The sequence below is a fragment of the Phascolarctos cinereus genome, unplaced genomic scaffold (genome assembly GCF_003287225.1).
Source record: "Phascolarctos cinereus isolate Bilbo 61053 unplaced genomic scaffold, phaCin_HiC Scaffold_2;HRSCAF=192, whole genome shotgun sequence".
Classification (NCBI taxonomy): Eukaryota; Metazoa; Chordata; class Mammalia; order Diprotodontia; family Phascolarctidae; genus Phascolarctos; species Phascolarctos cinereus.
In genome coordinates this window covers 50,721,436-50,741,037 of record NW_027555625.1, presented here as the reverse complement: position 1 = coordinate 50,741,037, position 19,602 = coordinate 50,721,436, and the positions used below count along the sequence as shown (strand labels likewise).

At 38.8% G+C, this 19,602-nt stretch overlaps 1 protein-coding gene across 3 annotated transcripts in view; it reads right to left on the bottom strand.

The window, feature by feature from the left end:
• The window catches only part of ANKRD11 (ankyrin repeat domain 11), a 365,863-nt gene that overhangs the window by 67,378 nt on the left and 278,883 nt on the right, over positions 1–19,602 (bottom strand). For 2 of the 3 annotated variants that reach the window (XM_078149379.1, XM_020989136.2), the window contains exon 3: positions 16,925–17,063. In XM_078149379.1, the coding sequence (XP_078005505.1) occupies positions 16,925–17,063 (139 nt within the window). Of the gene's footprint in view, positions 1–16,924; positions 17,064–19,602 lie in introns of those variants that run through there. The other variant, XM_020989137.2, reaches the window with a different exon arrangement.

Sequence of the window (19,602 nt, the reverse complement as noted above, 5' to 3'; positions counted from 1 at the left end):
GGCAATACAATATAGAAAGGACATTAAAAAGAAACAAAGTAATGTCTGTTTTTATTGTGGATATGAGAAAAGAGAAAAACAAAATTCAGATCAGAGTGAAAGGCATTTCAGAAATACTGAGATCAGAAAATGAAATCTATGTCTGTTACACACGTGCTTGCTCACATTTAATGTGCTCATTCTATAATCAATAAATGCCAGGCCCATCTCATTACTTTCTCAAGAAAACACAAGTCTGCAGCAGGATCAGTAAGCAGAGCAAGTAGGAAAACGCCAGCTGCAGCTTTGCTTCCATTATGAATCATCCAACTAAAATAAAAATGGAATTCAACTCAACAACAGCAACAACAACAAAACACATTTATTAAGTGCCAACTGTGTGTACAGGACTGTGGTAGGGGGCTGGGTGAGATGCAGAGTTAGAATTTACAATTTTACAGTCATTAATGAGACAAGAGACAAGTGATGATAAAAACCAATACCTTCTATGTGTATAAGGGGTACAAAGTACTCTGTGAAGGAGGGAGAAAAAGGTCACTGCTGACTAGGGGAATTAGGGAACACTGTATTAGCAAAGGCATTTACGTTTGGCTCTCAAGGATGAGCAGCATTTCACTGGGGGAAAGAAATGAGGGTAGAGTATTCTAGGCATACAGCAGTCTGTACTAAGCAGAAACACATGTCATGTGAACAGCAGAAGCAAAGACAGTCTATGGAGGATATGTGTAGAACATAGTATAGGGAGACCTAACAGGGGAGATGAGCATTTGCCAAGAAGACGTCTTAACCGTCAGATAAAAAGGATTTCCATTTACTCAGCAGGCAATATCAGGCAATACAGGGTTTTAGGTAGAAGTGACTGTAAATGGTTTAGATGGCAAGTGAACAACAGCATTTACTTAAAGAACACACCACCTGCCAGTTTTAAAGAAAATTTAACAGAGTACAAAGCTTATGCCCTATTGAGGGTCTTCATAAATATACTTTATAAATGAAGAAACTCCTGCTGTTATTGCCACCACTGCCACAATCACCATGACCACCATTGCTAGCTAACAATTCTATAGCACTTACTCTGTGCCAGGCACTATGCTAAGAGCTTTATGACTGTTACCTCTTTTGGTCTTCATGACCACACAGGGAGGCAGGTACTATTATTACACCCATTTTACAACTGAGAAACCTCAGAGAGAGATTAAGTGACTTGTCCACAGTCACATAGCTAAAAACTATCTGAGGCCAGGTCTTTCGAAGGCCCAGTGCGCCATCTACTGTGTGGCCTAGTTGCCACTGAAATGTTAGGTGCCTCAGTTCCCTCATCTGCACTTTTCTGAATATATGTTCTATAAATAACTATTTAACAGTTCTCTAAGTAACAGTTTAACACAAAATCCTGTAACCACAAAGTTCATCTAAGTTTCAAAGGAACAGACAAGGCAAGCCAGCCTACCTGAAGTAGCAAGATATCCAAGGGAGAGACAGGAGGAAGCACATGCCAGCAAGTCAAACCATCCCAAACATGTTAACCACTATGACCTCCACAGACCCCTATAAACACAGTCTAGAACTCTGATCCAAAGAGACTTGGGAATAGCAGGGCCCCACAGCCCCCCCAAACCCAGCCCTCACAGACATCATTGAGGGAAGAAACTATTGCGGAGAGGGGACTCGCTTTCTTCATTATCACCATCAACAACTGTCACATAGGTAAAGGAATCCCAAGAGTGACACTACCTTCAGAACTATCAGTCCTGATTCCAGCCCAGCCCTCACAGCCATTATCCATAAGAAGGCAGTCACCATTCCCACCAATAGCCAGCCAAACCATAGGGCAGGCCAGTCAGCCTCGCTGATGCAGCAAACAGGGCACCTTTGAGCAACAGCATGTGCCAAGCCTGTTACATCACCACTTTAATCACGATCTCTCCCCTCAGACACTGGCGAAGATGGCCCAGGACCCTGAGCCAACAAGCACAGAGCCTTTGGCCATCCTGGGAAGCATCTGGGGAAGGGCAGCTCAGAAGATGCTCCTGAAAGATCCAGAAAGTTCCTGCCACCAAAGAAAGCCCTTGGTACTGTAAAATGGTTCAACATCAGAAAGTGACCTGGTTTTGTTAGTGGAAATAGCATGAAAGAAGAGGCATTAAGATCTGCTTTTTTTGATTGGGAGAACCTTTCCATCTGACTTGTGGCTGAAACCTTCCACATGTATTGTCTCCCCCATTAGAATGGGAGCTACCTGAGACCAGGGACTGGCTTTACTTCAGTTTTGTATCTATAGCACTGTACATATAAGTGCTTAATAAATGCTTTATTTATTCATTTAAATAAAAATTTTAATAGTAATATTTGGTAATAAGACAAAATTTTCCTAAAAATTACTATAAAGTCCAAGCAAAAAATAAGAAAAAGATTGATGAACTTCGCTCTCTCTTCTCAAAGGATTATCAGATAAATGTGAAAGAAAAAAGTTTTCATAGAAAAATAAAGTACCCATTCCTATTAAAAAAAAAAAGCCTAAGGAGCAGCTAGGTGGTACAGTGGATAGAGCACCAGCCCTCCTGGAGTCAGGAGGACCCCAGTTCACATCTGACCTCAGACACATGACACTCACTACCTGTGTCACTTGGGGCGAGTAACTTAACCCCAATAGCCTCACAAAAACCCAGAAAGCATAGGAAAAAAATGAAACCCTTCTTAAAAGGATGAGTAGTGCCTATCTAAAACCAAGAATAAATATTATCTATAATGGGGATAAGCTAGAAGTCTTCCCAATTAGATCAGGGGTGAAGGGAGAAAGTCCATTATCACCACTATTATTCAATATCGTATTAGAAGTACTAACTATAGCTATAAGACAAGAAAAAGAAATAGAAGGAATAAAAACAGGCAATGAGGAAACAAAAATCACACTCTGCAGATAAGATGGTATATTTAGAGAACTAGCTAAAAAACTAGCTGAAACAATTAACAAACGTACCAAAGTTGCAGGATGTAAAATAAACCCAAATAAATCATTTGCATTTCTATGTAGTACCAATAAAATTCAGCAGGAAGAAATAAAAAGAGAAATTCTACTGAAAATAACTCTAGACATTATAAAATACTTGGGAGTCTACTTGCCAAGACAAACACAATTACAAAATCTAAACAAATCTAAACAAATGGAGAAATATTAATTGCTCATAGATAGGCCAAGTCAATATAATAAAAATGACAATTGTACCTGTTAATTTCCTTATTCAGTGCTATACCATTCAAACTGCCAAAGAATTATTTTATAAAGCTAGAAAAATAATAATAAAATTCATCTGAAAGAACAAAAGGTCAAGAATATCAAAGAAACCAATAAAATAATGTGAAGGAAAGTGGCCTAGCAGTACCAGATTCCAAACCATATTACAAAGTGGTCTACATCAAAACAATCCATTACTAGTTAAGAAACAGAGCCATGGAACAGATTATGTACACGATAGTAAGTAACCAAAGAGACGAGCTCTTGGGACAAGAACTCGCTATCTGACAAAAACTTTGGGGAAAACTGGAGGATAGTTCGGCAGACAATAGGCATATACCAAAATCTCACACTGTCTACCAAGACAGGGTCAAAACGGATAGATGATTTAGACAGTAATGGTAACATCATAAGCAAATTAAGGGAGCAAAGAAAAATTTACCTGTCAGATCTATGGATAAGGGAAGAGTTTATGACAGGAACAAAGAGGATCACAAGAAGTAAAATGGATAATTTTGATTATATGAAATTTAAATAATAAAAAATTATATGAAATTTAAAATTGATTTTGCACAAACAAAACCAATGTAGCCAAAATTAGAAAGAAAGCAGGAAACTGGGATAAAGTTTCTCTGATAAAGGTCTCATTTTTTTCCCCAAATACGTAGGTAACTAGGCCAAATTTATAAAAATATACATACATTTGTACATAAAATATGTACAAGAATATTTACAGCAGCTATTTTCGTGGTGGCAAAGAACTGGAAACTGAAGGGATGCCCATCAACTGGGGAATGGCTAAACAAGCCGTGGTATATGATTATGATGGAATATTATTGTACTATTAGAAATGATGAGCAGAAAGAAACATGATTAAGACTTACATGAACTAATGCAAAACAAATGATGAACTGATGCAAAATGAAGTGAGCAGAACCAGGAGGATACTGCACACAATAATAGCAATATTGTAAGGATAATCAACTGTGAAAAACTTAGCCACTCTGATCAAAGCATTCATGATGAAAAATGTTATCCACTTCCAGAAAGAGAACTGACGCAGTATGAGGGAAGAATGAAGCATACTTTTTTAACTTTCTTTATATTTCTTGCTTCTGTTTTTTTCCTCAACACGACTAATATGGAAATACATTTTGCATGATTTCATATATATGATTGGTATCACATTGCTTGCCTTCTCAATGGACAGGGGAAGAATGGGAGACAATTTGGAACTCAAAAAAAAAAAAAAGACTGTCAAAACCCCAAAAAAACCAAGTAGGTCATATAGTAAAAGAAAGCAGATTCCCTGGATATCAAGAAATTTTACCTCATTATCATTGCTAATATGGTTATGATTAAACACTACTATTTGAGCCGTCTTTAAACCCATGTTGAAGTAGTCAGTCTTCAAGACTATTTAAAATACCATTTCAGTGTTAGATATTTAGACAAAGCCTTTTCAGGTTTTAGACACAAGCTTTGATTACGGGCAAACCATACAATTTGCTTAAGCTACAAATTGGATCATAATTTTTAACAATAATTTGCAAATTAATTTAGAAATATATTACAGATAATATTTCTTCAAATAAACTGAGGTAGAAAATAAATCTAAAGTCAAATTACAGTTAACAATATATTAAGGAGAAGTATATTGTAGTTTCAAACATGCAAGCATTGTGCAATAATCATCAAAGTATAAAAGGGACGTGATTTTTTTTAAAGCAACTCAAACCCATTTGAAAAATCACAAGATGGGTTTGAGGTACTTGGCAAAAGAAGGACTACATTAATTGACTACTCTGCCCCCCAAAGACTAGACAATGTTACTAACCAGACACCCCAACTCAAACATAAATCAAATCAACCAATATTGAATTATTGAGAGTCAGCTTCATTTTTTCAGCTCCAAATCTTTGCAACTGAACATTGAACATCTCAATTATGTGGCATTTGAAGTTAGGCTTATGAATTGCTTGGGCTCTAAAAAGATACAAGTACTTGTGGAATAAAAAGAAAATATATTCTTTACCACAGGAAAAGTATACAGGAACTTTAAATTGAAGAGGAGGGGAAACAAGTGAAGGGAACAAGCATTAATTAAGCACTAACACGTGTCAGTCACAAGGCTAAATGTTTTACTAATATTCTAATGTTTACAAATTAAATATATCAAAACTTACATATCCAAGTGGGTTGGTTATACAGTGGGCTAGTCACTGTGAACAGCTATATATATTCATTCCAATGGCTATCTGTCAGGCCTCTGAGGGGTTTGAACTTCACTCACTTCCACCTTGCAAAACTCTTACTTGTTCTTCAAGATGCAGCTCAAGTACTCCCTTCTATACCAAACCTTTGCTAATTGCTACTGCCCCCACCGCGCTGCTCAGCTCTCAGAACTGCAGCCTTGCCCCACCTCCAGTTTCCTTTTATGTCTTTCTTCCCCTATTAGAATTAAGAGTTGGAACCTTCTTGTTTTCTTATATTTGTATACCCAGGACTTAGCACAATGTCTGACACATAATGAGCACTTAATAAATGCTTTATCTCCCTACCTTGTATTTAAAAACACTTTGCATTTAATTTTGTAAATATTTACATACAATTCCACCCACAACAGTTGCCTTGCCCTATACCTGCTTCCTGGCCTCACCAAGCAGCCATTCCAGTCTACTTCCAGGTACCCTCTCTAGCCTCCTACAAGTCTACAGCAGTTGCCTGGCCCCCAGTCTGTTTTCTAGATACCTACAACTGCTGGACACTGGGATAATTCTACCCCTAAGGCAGAAACCTTATAGACGACGGTAACCTGTGTACATTTGTTCTTCAATCACCTACTTTAAATCATTCTTCACTTTTCGTCTGGTAACACATACAAATACCAGCGTTTCCAAACCCAAGGTTGTCATCATGCACACTTCAGTCTCCATCCTCTCCTACCACTCCCTTATTACCATTTCTATCAATCCAATCCCTACACCTCCCCACACAGAAGCTATACATATGTACGATTTCTACCGTGCCTGCTGGAACACACACTCTGTAGGGAAAAGAAACTACTTTTATCTACAACCTTTTCCTTTCTTGATCCTTCCATCTTCTTGGATCCCTTCTGGCTCCCTTTTGAGGAAACAGCTTTCACACGATACCCTTTCTAGCACTGGTAAGTTGACTCACCATCACGCTTTGTCACTTCGACTATCACTTAGCTAGTAACCTATCCTTTGAGATGCTTCTAATCTACACTTAAAGCCCAGTCAAGATTCTGGTGGCTATTCTCAACAGTCTTCTAAGATATTCTCTCCCTCCTCTCTTAATAAGTTCAGTGCTTGGCTCACGGTCTTTCTCTTCTTGTCGATTCTTGCCCTCACACTAGGGGACTTCAAAATACACCCTGATATGCCCTCAAACATCCTAACCTTCCAGTTCTCCAACTTACTCATTTCCCGTGACCTCTATTCCACCTCAGCTCAACACTGAGGTCATGCCCCTGGTCTTACCATCACCACCTGCAAGTGATGTTCCAGGCCAATGAATTCTGAAATTCCTTTACTTGATTAGAATGTGTTATTCTATATCTCATTCTGCTTTGCAATCCAAAGCCCTGTTCTTCATACTCATCATGGCCATTAATCCCTCCAGCTCTCAGTTCTTTCCCAGGTCATCCTCAATGAACCAGCTACACTCTCTTCTTTTCCCATCCTCATCTGTTAATGAACCAGTTCAACTCTACATTTTCCTTTTCTCTCAAGGACCCTTACCCCTTAAGCTATCATCAATCTTACCGTGCCAAGGCTTAGCCTTATGATACTCTCACCATCTACTGCTCCTGCTCTTATTTACATGGTACTAAATGAAGCTGGGGAAAGCCACCAAATTAATTACAGGGTTCACTACAAATTAATGTTACATAATCCCAGCCGGGTCCCCATTATAGCAAGGCAATCCTTTTATACCTTGTTAATTAACTCACTATCATACTCAGCATAGCTGCTTTTTCAAAACCTTTTCAGCACTCCCCAAACCTCCCATAATCTCCCTTTTCCTCACTTTCTCATTTGTGAACCTTGCCTTGTATTTCATCAAAAATATCAAGGCCATTTGTCAAGAATTCCTTCTTTTACTCTCTTCCTCACCTGACACCACTCAAATGCATTCCGCCATTATGGGATAAAGAGGCAGCTCTTCTCTTTGCCTAAGCAAAGCTCTCTACATAAATGAGTGATCCCGCCTTCTCCACCAGATTGCCCCCTCCATTATCCCCACTGTTCCACTTCTCTTTAATCTCTCTGTTGGCTTCTTCTCTACTGCCTGCCTAAAACATGTCTATGTCTCCCCCATCATGAAAAACTCCTCACTTGATCCACCTATCCCAGATAGCCACTGTCCCACAGCTCTCCTCCTTTTTGAGGGTAAATTCCTTGAGAAGGCATCTACAATCAACACTTTGATAGCCTCTCCTCCCACTTTCTTCATTTGGGGTTTTGACCTCATCATTTCACTGAAACTGCTCTCTTCAAAAGTCCCACAATCTCACAGCTGCCAAATCTAATGGCCCTTTTTCAATCCTCAATCTTCTGGATTTCTCTGTAGCTGGCACTGTGCATCACCCATTTTTCCTCTTGCTTTGCCCTAGGTTTTTGTGATACCGCTCCCTCCTCCTATTTGTCTGGCTGCTCTTCTGTCATCTTTCCTGGATCTTCATACAGGTCACCTCCACTAAGTTCAGTGTGTCTCCCATGATTTTATCCTAGCCCCTCTTTTTTTTTTCTCTATACTCAACGATCTCATCAGGTGCAAGAATTCAATTCTTATCTTAACACAGATGATTCTCAGATCTCCTAACTTCTCTCCTGACCTCTAGTCTCCTATCTCCAACTGCCTACTGACATCTCAAACTGGCTGTCTCATAGACATCTTAAAACTCAACATGTTCAAAATTGAACTCACTGTCATTCTCTCCAAGCCCTCCCCTCTTCTTAACTTCCCCATTAATACTGAGGTTACCACCAGCTTCCCACAGACCCAGGCTTGCAACTTAAGTGTCATCCTTGACTCCCTACTCTGTTACCCTCCATTGATAATATTTTATTAAATCTTACCATTTTGAGTGGGATTGAGACCACCGACCCAAAATAAAATTCAGAGGTTTCTCTCAGTAGAAACAGAAGTTGTATTCTAGCAAGTCTGCGAGAGTTGGGCATCACCTACCCAGGGTAGACTAGAGTAGTGAGGCAAGACACAACAGCAAGTAACCACAGTTCTATACCCTTAGACAAACCACTCCAAGAAACTCCCCTCCCCACTTGTTTACCTCAATCTCTTTATCCTCATTGGTTGAGGCAAGAGACCTTACAATCTATATTTAGAACCCAAGAGACACATTTTACCCAAACCAAGCTTGGAAGCTAGAAGATTGCCTAATTTGGTAAGGATAAGGCTGGGGTGACGGTTACAAAACAAGGGAGGTGGTGGGCAGCTGGTGTATGACCCTAGCATATGACTTACAGAAAAACAAAACTTAGGCCCAGCTAATGCTAAAGCCTTAACTAAATTTTGGGGCACAGCTTCCATTTCATATGAGAAACTTTCACTTGTCCCACACAATTTCAACCTTTGTAAAATCTTTTGTGTATGTTCCTTTCTCTCCACTGCCACCATAATGGCCCATGCCTTCATCACCTCACACCTGGATATGGCCATAGGCTACTGGTTGGTCTCTCTTCCTGAAGTCTCTCTCCACACTAGTCTATCTTTCATTCAGCAGTGAAACTGATCTTCATAAAGCACAAATCTGATCAATTCACACTGCCGCTTTAGTCAGTCAACTCTAGCGACTCCCCATTCCTCTGAGAGAAAATAAGAAATTCTCTGATTTTCTTACCCTTAGAGATTACCTTCCATCTACTCTGCATCCTCTTGCACGTCCATATCTTGATGCAGGTTCTCCACTGCCCCACTAGAATGTGGGGGCAGGGATCATCCTTTTGACTTCTTTGTAGCTTCAGCAATTAACACAGTGCCTAACATATAAGTACTTGATAGGTCGACTGACAGCCTCAACGGACATCACTAACCTGACATAGGCTAAGGACATGTAGACTAAAATCACTTATGAAAGGAACCAGGGACAGAACTTTAGTTTATTTAGAAAGTCTGTTCAGTCAGACACAGCTACAAAGCTTGGATGAGACACTCATGCTCATTTGCTACAGAAGCTCATGACCTAACGCATGTGCTCGTGGGCATGTGTGTGTGAGTGTGTGCATGCGCGCTCATGTTAGCTAGCTCCCAGCATAACAGTTAACCTGATTTCAAGAAAATGCAGCTGAGTTAGGAGGTAAATCAAGAGTTAACCAAGCAAAAGAAGCAGATACAAGGCTTTAGAGAGGTCCATCCATCACTATTTTATGGATGAAGAACTGAGGCCCAGAGATGAAAATTAACTTGACCACATTAACACAGAGAATAAGAGCATAGCCAGCATTCGAAGCCCTGTGCTCTGACTACAAACCCAGCTTATCCTGAACTGCTTGAAACAGATAGTCACTCAGCTGGAGGAAAATTTCAAAATATAGGTCAAGTAATTTTTTAGGGAAAAAATACATCTTAAACCTCACAAATATTCTGCATTTTTTACCACCAAAACCACAGTACTAAAAAACATTAGATTAAAGGCAGATGTACAGGGAAGTTGAATTTTTAAATCAGTTACCAAAATTAGTGGCAGAAATGCATAAAGAAAATATTTACATGATCATTTGCATAAGTAGAACTGTTACTTGTGAAATTAAGACTGTTCTCTTTCCGCATTTACATTTTGTGAAATAGTTCTGTCTTTAAACTTATATTTAACCACTCCTTTCCACATATTTCTTCTAGCTCATCACTATGATTTTCTTGCATTCCAAACCCAAAGAAAGGGAAAAAGGAAAAAGAAGCCAAAAAAGGCTTCAAGAAATCAAAGTAAAGTTAGAGTTAGTTAATCAAAAGAAAGTAAAAAACAAAACAAAACAAAAAAACATTCAAAGTAAAGGTAGTCCCTCAGTGCATTAAGAATATCTTATGATGGGGCAGCTAGGTGGCACAGTGGACAGAGCACTGACCCTGGAGTTAGGAGGACCTGAGTTCAAATCTACTCTCAGACACTTGACACTTCCTAACTGTGTGACCCTGCACAAGTCACTTAACCCTGAATGCCTCACTAAAAAAAAAAGTGTGTGTGTGTGTGTGTGTGTGTGTGTGTGTGTGTGTGAGAGAGAGAGAGAGAGAGAGAGAGAGAGAGAGAGAGAGAGAGAGAGAGATATGACATGTGAATACAGATTGAAGCATACTATTTGTCTCTTTTTGGTTATTGCTTTGTTTCTTCTTTCTTGTGGTCCCTCCCATTGATCCTAATTCTTCTTTACTAATGTGGAAATAAGAAAAAGAAAAGAAAAAGAAAAAAGAAAAGAATATCCTATGACTTTAGAACTGACAGGTTTCCAAAGGACTTCCTCCCACAGTAGGTTTACAAATGAAGAGAGCTTAAGAACTATTTTCTCTTGATGTGATTGATGGTCAAGGTGAATAAAAAATCTCTGTAAAGACGTCCAAAGCTTACCAGGAGTTCTTGTTACAACCTCCTAGTGCTTGCATCATTAGAGAAACTGCCAGAAGTGAATGTCTCTGTTTTCCAGACTCTCAGAAACTATTCCCAAGGTTCGGCACTGGGTAGACTATTCCTATTGATCTCCAAAGCCGAGGCTGTGCACCTCAATGCACATGGAGACAATTCCTGAGGTATGGGAAGACAAGATAAGTCCTTCTATCAGTGTCAGGAAGCTCTTCCATCTGGGTGCTAGAAACAGCAGAGGGGCAGCTGGTCCTCCCCACCTCCCACCAAGGGCTGGGCAACAGAGACAGAGTTGGACCAAGTGATGGAGCAGAGCAGCTGGAGGTAGGCCTGAGATTGGATCTAGAACCTGCTGAGTCATGAGGAACGGAGATATGTTGTTCGTGCAACAGCCAAGAGGCCAGTGTCACTAGCTAGAAGAGGAGATGATGGGGAATAAAGTGTAAGACAACTAGAAAGATAGGAGGGGACTAGCTTATGAAGGTCTTTAAAACAGATCCTTTTGTATTTGATCTTGAAGGCAATAGGGAGCCACAGAATTTTACTGAGTAGCTAGGGTGACACAATAGGGCCTTCACTTTAGGGAAATCACTCTGGAGGCTGAATGGAGACTTGGGGAGAAATATGATATGGGTAGACCCATCAACGGCGTACTACAAATGTGCCAGGTGTGAAGGGGTGAGGGCCTACCAGGGGTGGGGAACCAGCAGTCTCCAGGCCACATGTGTCCTTTTTGGTTCTTGGGTAGGGCCTTTTGACTGAGTCCACGTTTTACAGAAAACAATCCTTCTGTTAAGGAGATTTGTTCTGTGAAGTCTGGATTCGATCAAAGGGCCACACTTAAGGACCTAAAGAGCCACATGTGGCCTCAAAGGCCATAAGTTCCCCACCCTGGGCCCTACACGATAATAGTGGTGGTGCTGGGAAGAGAGAAGCACACATATTCAAGAGATGTCAGAAAGGCAAAACTGCCTCACCAACAGCTTGGATATGGGGGTAAGAGAGAGTGGAGTCCAGGATGACTCCTAGACTGTGAGCCTGGAAGACTGGAAAGTTGAAGTTGGCCTCTAAAGCAAGAAGGAAGGTGGGCAGGGAAGAAAATGAATTCTGTTCTGAACACTTGAGAGTTTAAGGTTTCTGCTGGACATCCAATTTGAGATGACTAGAGGGCAGATGTGAGGTTGCAGGTCAACACAGAGATTGGGGCAGGAAAGGTTTGAGTTCAATAGCATAGAGATGGAACTTAAATCCATGTCAGCTAAAGAGATGCCCAAGTGAAGTAATATAAAGGGAGAAGAGAGCCAAGACTGAAACCTGAGCGACACCTAATGGAAGATGCCAAAAGGTTGGGAACGCAGATAACACAGTCCACTGGGGTAGTTGGGGTGATGGTCTCTGCCAGCCATCCAGGGCCCACAAATAAAGGTGAACTCAGGCCAAATTTTGTGAAAGACTGTCACATCACTTCTGCACAGCAGCCAAATGTGGGCCATGTAGATGAATAAATAGATATGCAACTACATGAAAATACTCCTATAAAAAAACATTAATATTCATTCTCTAAACAGACATCTTGATACCTCAAGTATAAGAAGAACGGAAAGGTGACTCAAGAGAAATGTCCCAAAAAAAGTCTCTATGATTGAAGAAAAAACCGTGGAATCTTAGTAACCACCAAGCACATCCGCAACTGTTAGAGGCAGAGCTATAAGAACACTAGGCAGCATCACTTCCTAGAAAAAACAAAGTGGCTGAAAATTGAGATCGTCTGAAGACTTACTGGTGGGTCAAGAGGGAGACAGAAGACAAGACAAAACCCTAGAAGAGATTTTTATGAGCATATCCAAAATCAGCATTCTAGCATGGTTACTGCAATAGGTCTAATTCTATATGACAAGATTTTTCTTTTTATTATGATCTTAACAAACATCAACACACATGAACATTTCCCATTGCTAGTGGTTCTCAAAGTGGAGTCCAGGGACCCTGAGAATCCCCCTGATTCTTTGCAAAGGGTATAAAAGGTCAAAGCTATTTTCATAATATTAAGAACTACATCTTGTCAATTTTTGACTATCTCCATATGAGGTGATGGAAGCGTTCAAGTGATCTATGAATGGCCTCTAAAATTTTTTGACTGCATATCCTTATCAATAAAAATATTAAGCATATTCCTCTAATACACGCTTAAAAATCATATACATGTGCTATGTACTAATATGGATATTATAAAAGAGAACTTAAATGGATAAGATAAATACAAAGTAAATAATTTGAAAATAAATTACTAATGTTTCAAAACCTCTGCTCTTATTAAAATCAATAACATTATCTTTAATGAGAGAAATGTCACTGAATATTCTTCATTACTTTTGAAAGTGTTAGTTTAACACTTTGCAGCACAACACACTGCAAAATGCTAACAGCAAATGAATGAGTGAAGGTGCCACTGGTAGCTCTTCCACACTGTGAGTCTCTACAGCAACATTCACAGAGACAGAAGCTCCTCGCACACGTCCATCTGTGCCCTAGTATAGTGACAAGACAGAACTAAGTAACTCACATAAGAGCACTGATGGAAAACAATTATGAAATATTCATCTATTCTCACAGTAATTTTAAAAAAAAGATCATTCAAACAAGTAATAAAAACTAGTACTATCTACTGAAAAGGAGAAAGATATAGACAATCATAAGTTAATAAAGACTGTAAAAATAATAATACTCAATTAGTGCAAACTTGTTCATGTACACCAAGAAAAGACAGAGACGGTAGGTTTCAGCTATACCAGCACCTTTTGTGATAGCTAAGAATTGGAAACAAAATAGATGCCCATCAACTGGGGAATGTCTAACCAAATTGTGATGCATGAAAAGAAATGACGTGTAATGAATACAGAGAAGCCTGGAAAGATCTATATGAATGATGCAGAGTGAAGTCAGCAGAGGAAAGAAAACAATATGTAGTCCCCCTTGACATTCATGGGTTTTACATTCGCTTATTTGCAGGTTTCTCCATCAGTAAGTAAATGGGAATTTTTGGAAATTTTTGGTGTACTGTGAAAAATCACAGATAACATGTGTATACAAAGAAAAGTAAAAAAAATTATTAAGTCACAAGTAAATAAATACTATACATTATTAATCGATTTTATCATTTACTACCACAAGTATACATATACAAATTTATTACAAACAGTTAAATTTTGTTAAAAGTCTCAGTGCGCTAAAAAATTACAGGTTCCAACTGTCTCTGGGAACTCCTCCTCTTGGCCCCTCTACCACCCAGACTCAATCACACAATTTTTCTCCCACAGGGTTCTTAGTATCTTGCACTTTTATTAGAAGGAAATCCATGAAGCAATTGCTGCAGCTACACCGGGAAGACTGCATACTGTGTGAAATACTAACTAATTTCCCCCACACAAAAATCGCAATTTTTTTGTGGGTGCAGTGTTGTTTTACTTATTTTGTGTATTAAATAAATATGATCAGAATTATTAAAAATAAAGGTTTAGGGTGGGGCCTAGATTTATTTATAGGGATCCCTGTGCCCCTAACAACCCAACAAATATCGAGGGACAGCTGTACATAGTAACTACAACAATGTAAATGGAACCACACCCCCTAATTAAAAGTAAATGTAACACAATTATAAAGATCAAGTGGGACTCGAATGAAGACAGGTAAGAGGACCCCTATCGTGCAGCTTCCCACAGATGTTAGACATTGCACAGGTTTTCATACTTTTCCAATGTCATCAATCAGCTGTGCTCACTTTTTTCCCTCTCTAAAAAATAATTTGTCAAAAGGAATGGCCCTCTGGAAGGAGGAGAGGGAGGCGTATTTGGGATTAACTATGGCAAAGTTAAAAACAGAAAATATTAATGAAAACTTAAGAGAAAAAAAGAAACTGAAAGCTTTAAGCTTGACTCTAGGAAGTCAAAATTGAACCAGTACATGAAGGCAACTCAAATAACTTGAAAAGCATAAACTTATGAAGGAGAAACTTGTACATGAATATTAAGAGACTACCAGCATTGCAAAATCAAAGCTTAATGAGAACACAAAAATAACTTAATCTTACGTAAGACCAGCCTTAAGGTATAGTTTCAGAACTTTAAAGTAGACCTTAATAGATACAGAAAGCATCCTCACAAAAAACATGAATGAACAGATCAAAATGTAGGAGAAGACATTCTCATAGCACACTATAAACAGGTCAAAACAACAACAACAACAACTACAGAAACACTTTTCACACAAGTAATTCAACAAGCAATAATAAATGTTGAAAATGGATATATATGCCACTAGATTTACTGAATGGAATAGAAAGCAACTTCCCTCTGGATGGAGTCAGTTCATAAACATTTAATAAGCATGTACTATGTTCTAAGAACTGTGCTAAACGTTGGGGGATGCGAAAAAGGTCAGACGATAGTACCTGATGTCAAAGAGCTCAGTCTAATCGGGGAGGTAACATGCAAACAAGCTATATGTAAGAGAAATTGGAAATAATCAATAGAAATAAGGTACCAGAATTAAGGAGGATCAGGAAAAACTTCTTGTAGGTGAGGATTTTAGCTGATAGACGAAGGAAGCTAGGAGGTGGAGATGAGAAGGAAAAGGAGTTACCATACGTATGATGTTTACATTTGTAATTTAACTGGTTTAATAGGCTTCACAACCAAGTGGTGAATTTTTTTTGCCACAATGACACATAAAATCACCTAAGTCACTTAGGATCTTGTGATCTCTATCAATACAGATCCATCAGAAAAAGAACAATATACTTTTACTCAAGAGCAATAAACACAAGGCTCTTTTCACATGCTAAAATACACACAAAGGAATGACCACTTAAAATCTGAACTCTATTTCTTTAGGCAGTTTCTGATTAAGGATCCCAAGTTTGCCATCAATGTAATTTCTTCTAGAGAATTTAGACTGACATAGTGTTGCACAGAAGATTATAAGACATAAAATATTTATAAATTAATGTATGATGAACATTCCAAATGACCAGATGTCCTAGTTGAAAAGACCACACTCAAAACAAGAGGATCTCTATCCAGGACCATCATGCAGGCCCACTTCCATATCTCCTCACTGAGAAGAGACAGGTAGCAGGTGGCCTAATCTCTGTGGCTATCTCTCAGGTCCATTTAAATATGCAGAGAAACAGCCAACATAACAGAGCTCCCACCCTCATAGGCCTAATTTCTACTCCCATTCAACAACATTTGAGGATGTTTCCAAGAGTCCAAATATTAATCCTGCCTTTCTCTAGTCCTAGAAAGTTCCAAAAGTAATAAGAAAACAAACAAGCTTTAGGGGACTCTCTCATAAATATTTTTTTGTATTCTTTTATCCTTTGGGGCAGATTTACATCATACCTTTCCCAACTCCTCAAGAATTGGTTTAAATATTTACTTTTCTTGACTCATTTGTAATACTGAATATTTTGAGTGGGTACCTCAGGAAGGGCCCTAGGGGATGATCCCATAAGCTTTGAGTAGGCAGCTACCCTCACCTTATCAACATTTCATCCTTGCAGGACCAAGTCCGAGGGTGGGTGACTGAAGGTAGAGTGTGGGTTGGGTGGGTAATCTCTCCCCATCCCTTGTTTAATATAAGGACACTTCCTGGAGGAATTGGGATTTAAGGAAACTTTTGAATGAAGAGAGGAGTTAGTTTGGCAGATATGAGATGGAAGGTGGTTCTAGGGGCAAAGGATGACCTGGAAGAAGTCAGAGGAGGAATGAACGGAGGGGGGGATACAAGGAAATTAGCTTGCTTGGATTGAAGACAATAAGACATTGGACAGCCAAAGGAAGAAAATGACTCACTATGAACTCGCTATATTCCAATTAATCTTAACATTAAAACAATAATTTTTCTAATTGATTTGGCCTCTGGCTTTCAATTAAATATAGAGAAAGGCGGCCTTACTGAGATTTAAATCATTCAGGAGACATATGTAATTAATAAAAAATGACTTGCAGAAGCTTAAGATCTGCCTTTTGTGCTGATAAATGTCAATTAAAATCATGTTGATTCTTTACCTGTATCTGAGTCTTTTTGATCTCCATTTGTTCCAACAGTGAAGGGCAACTTCCGTTTTGTAGCTCTTTCTTTTACTTCTTTCCCTCCATCACTCCGGTCCAATTTTGGAGTCTTGGTTAGAGAAACTTTATCTTTATCCTAGAAAGAAAAGCAAAAACTTAAGATGCACTTTAACGGGCAAAAAATGCAGCAACAAAGTCTTCCATTGTTGCTTATAAATAGTAAGTCAACTCAGTCAGTAAACAAAGGGGGAAGGCATTAAAAACACCAGCTGAGTGACTAGTTGACTAACTGAATGCCACTATATTACACTGTTTTTATAAGCAAATAAAACAGAATTTAAGTATCCAAAATGAATATTGTCCTTCCAAACAACTTGGGTACTCTATATCGATTCATTCAAACAGGTTTATTAATCTGCAAAAGCCTTTTCAAATTTGCTTCTAGAGCAAGTAAAATAGCTACATAAGTCAGTATTGCTCAATTTTTTAAAAAAAGTTATAATTTCCAGCTGAGATACACATCATATTCATCTTGTTGCTCTTCAATCACTTTTCAGTCAGGTCTGACTGGTGACCTTCCTCAAGCTTCCATGACTCCTGGGGAGAATCTGAGAAAGTTCAGCCACAGAGTAGGTAAGGAAGGTGTTTATGCTCAAAATGAAAAGCAGTCATGTGTTACAATTACAACATTAAGTTCTAATGCTGTGTATTATATAGCACATCTGTTTTGTCACATATACAAATCATATTTGCATCCTACTATACTATTCAAGGCAAGACTATTCTTCTTTCCCTCCCCTAGGTGGCACAAGGGAGAGAGAAATAACCCACCATATCTTCCTATCCCCACCCCCAGCGTCTTCCTCTGGGGCTGAAGAAAGAGGCAGTGTTGGTCATCATCTGAAGCTGCATTGTCACAAGATTCTCCAACTTGTCACAACTACACTCTACTGACTGAATGTGTGAGTCCAGGATTAAAAAAGAAAGCCAAACAGGAATCAAAGAAAGTGAAGGCTAATGCCTATTTTCCCAAGACAAGAGATCCTATGATCTGGCAACACTTGAAGTCACATGTTCCCTAACTCATCTAACCTGGTTTCCCTTGTTGCAGCGATCTATCTGGAGAGCAGAGGAAGACCTCTGTGTCTCTCTCCTCCACCTACCAACATTTTTTAAGGTACCTGCCCCTGGCAATGGAATTGCTAGTTATGACTCTGAAAGTGAGTGGACAACATTCATTTGGATCTATTTAGTAAAATATTACCGTTATATTCATACTTAATCTTTCTGATATGTTCAAATAGAAAAGAGTCTGGGAAGCAAGAATGATTTTAATGTATCACAAAATACCTCCTCTCAGATGAGATAATGTATATGGAGGCTTCCCGACTCTGACCCCCCCCAACAAAAAAAATTTTTTTTAATGAAAATAAACATCTTCAAAGAGAAAAGCAAAACTCTTAGGGGAAAAAAACCCTTTTTTTTAAAATAAGCAATCAAAAAACTGCATTTGATTTTGGCAAAATTGCTTGTTGGGACTAACTAGAGGATTCAGTAGCTGAAAAACATCACTTCTGAAGAGCCAAATAGCACATTTAAACTAGAAACAGGAAAACTTTCATTATACCGGCTGGGTAGGGCAGTGGATAGAAATGACGAGCATGAAATCTGTAAGACCTGAGTCCAAAACTAGCCTCAGATACTTCCTAACTTGGTGACCTGGATAAGCCACTTAACCTGTTTGCTTCAGTACTGACATTGTAAAATGGGGATAATAACAGCACCTACCTCTCAGAGTTTTTGTGAGGATCAAATGAAGTAATAATTTTAAAGTGCACAGTGCCTGGCACATAGGAACCACTATATAAATATTAGCTATTATAATAGCTATTATTATAAAGATAAAAAATCTATTACAAAGATTATCTTATTCATATTTCTTCATGGCCAAGAAAAATTCTACACAGTCACAAATAAATTTTCCTAAAACATTCCATAAAGAACATGGAAATACATGAATCAATTTTCTAAATATACTTACATCAAAGTAGCTCATAATAGCAAATGAAATCACTGCAGGCAAATGATGATTTCATTCATAACGGTAGATCATGACAAGGCAAAAGGATCAAGCAAGGACTGGTATTATGTCAAAAGAGAGACAGATATAAACACATATGCTATTTCAACATGGAATTTTTGGAAACCTCAGTTATGAATCTTACTTTTAAAAAAATTCTCAAATAATGGAAACTTTGAAAAAATTCTGGTTACACATCTTGAAACCCATTCCTCACCAACTAAAGCGGAGATTCTTAACTTGGGATTCACACACTTTTAAAGATGTAAATAACTAGTTTTGTCATCTTAAGCATTTTATTTATATATTTTAAAGCATTCTGCAAAAAAGGGGGCAAAGCCAAGATAGTGAAGTAAAAGCAGTGACTTCCTTGAGCTTTCCCCCAAACCCGTCCAAATACCTGTAAAAGTTGACTCTAAACAAATTCTAGAGCAGCTGAGCCCACAAAAAGACAATTTCCAGACCAAGACAACCTGGATGGTTGATGGAAAAGGTCTGCTGTGACGGCTGGGAGAGGAGCACAGTTCACTGTGCGCTGCGCAGGCAAAGACTGGCCCTCAGCAAACACAAGGCCTCAGGGGACTGAATCACTGGC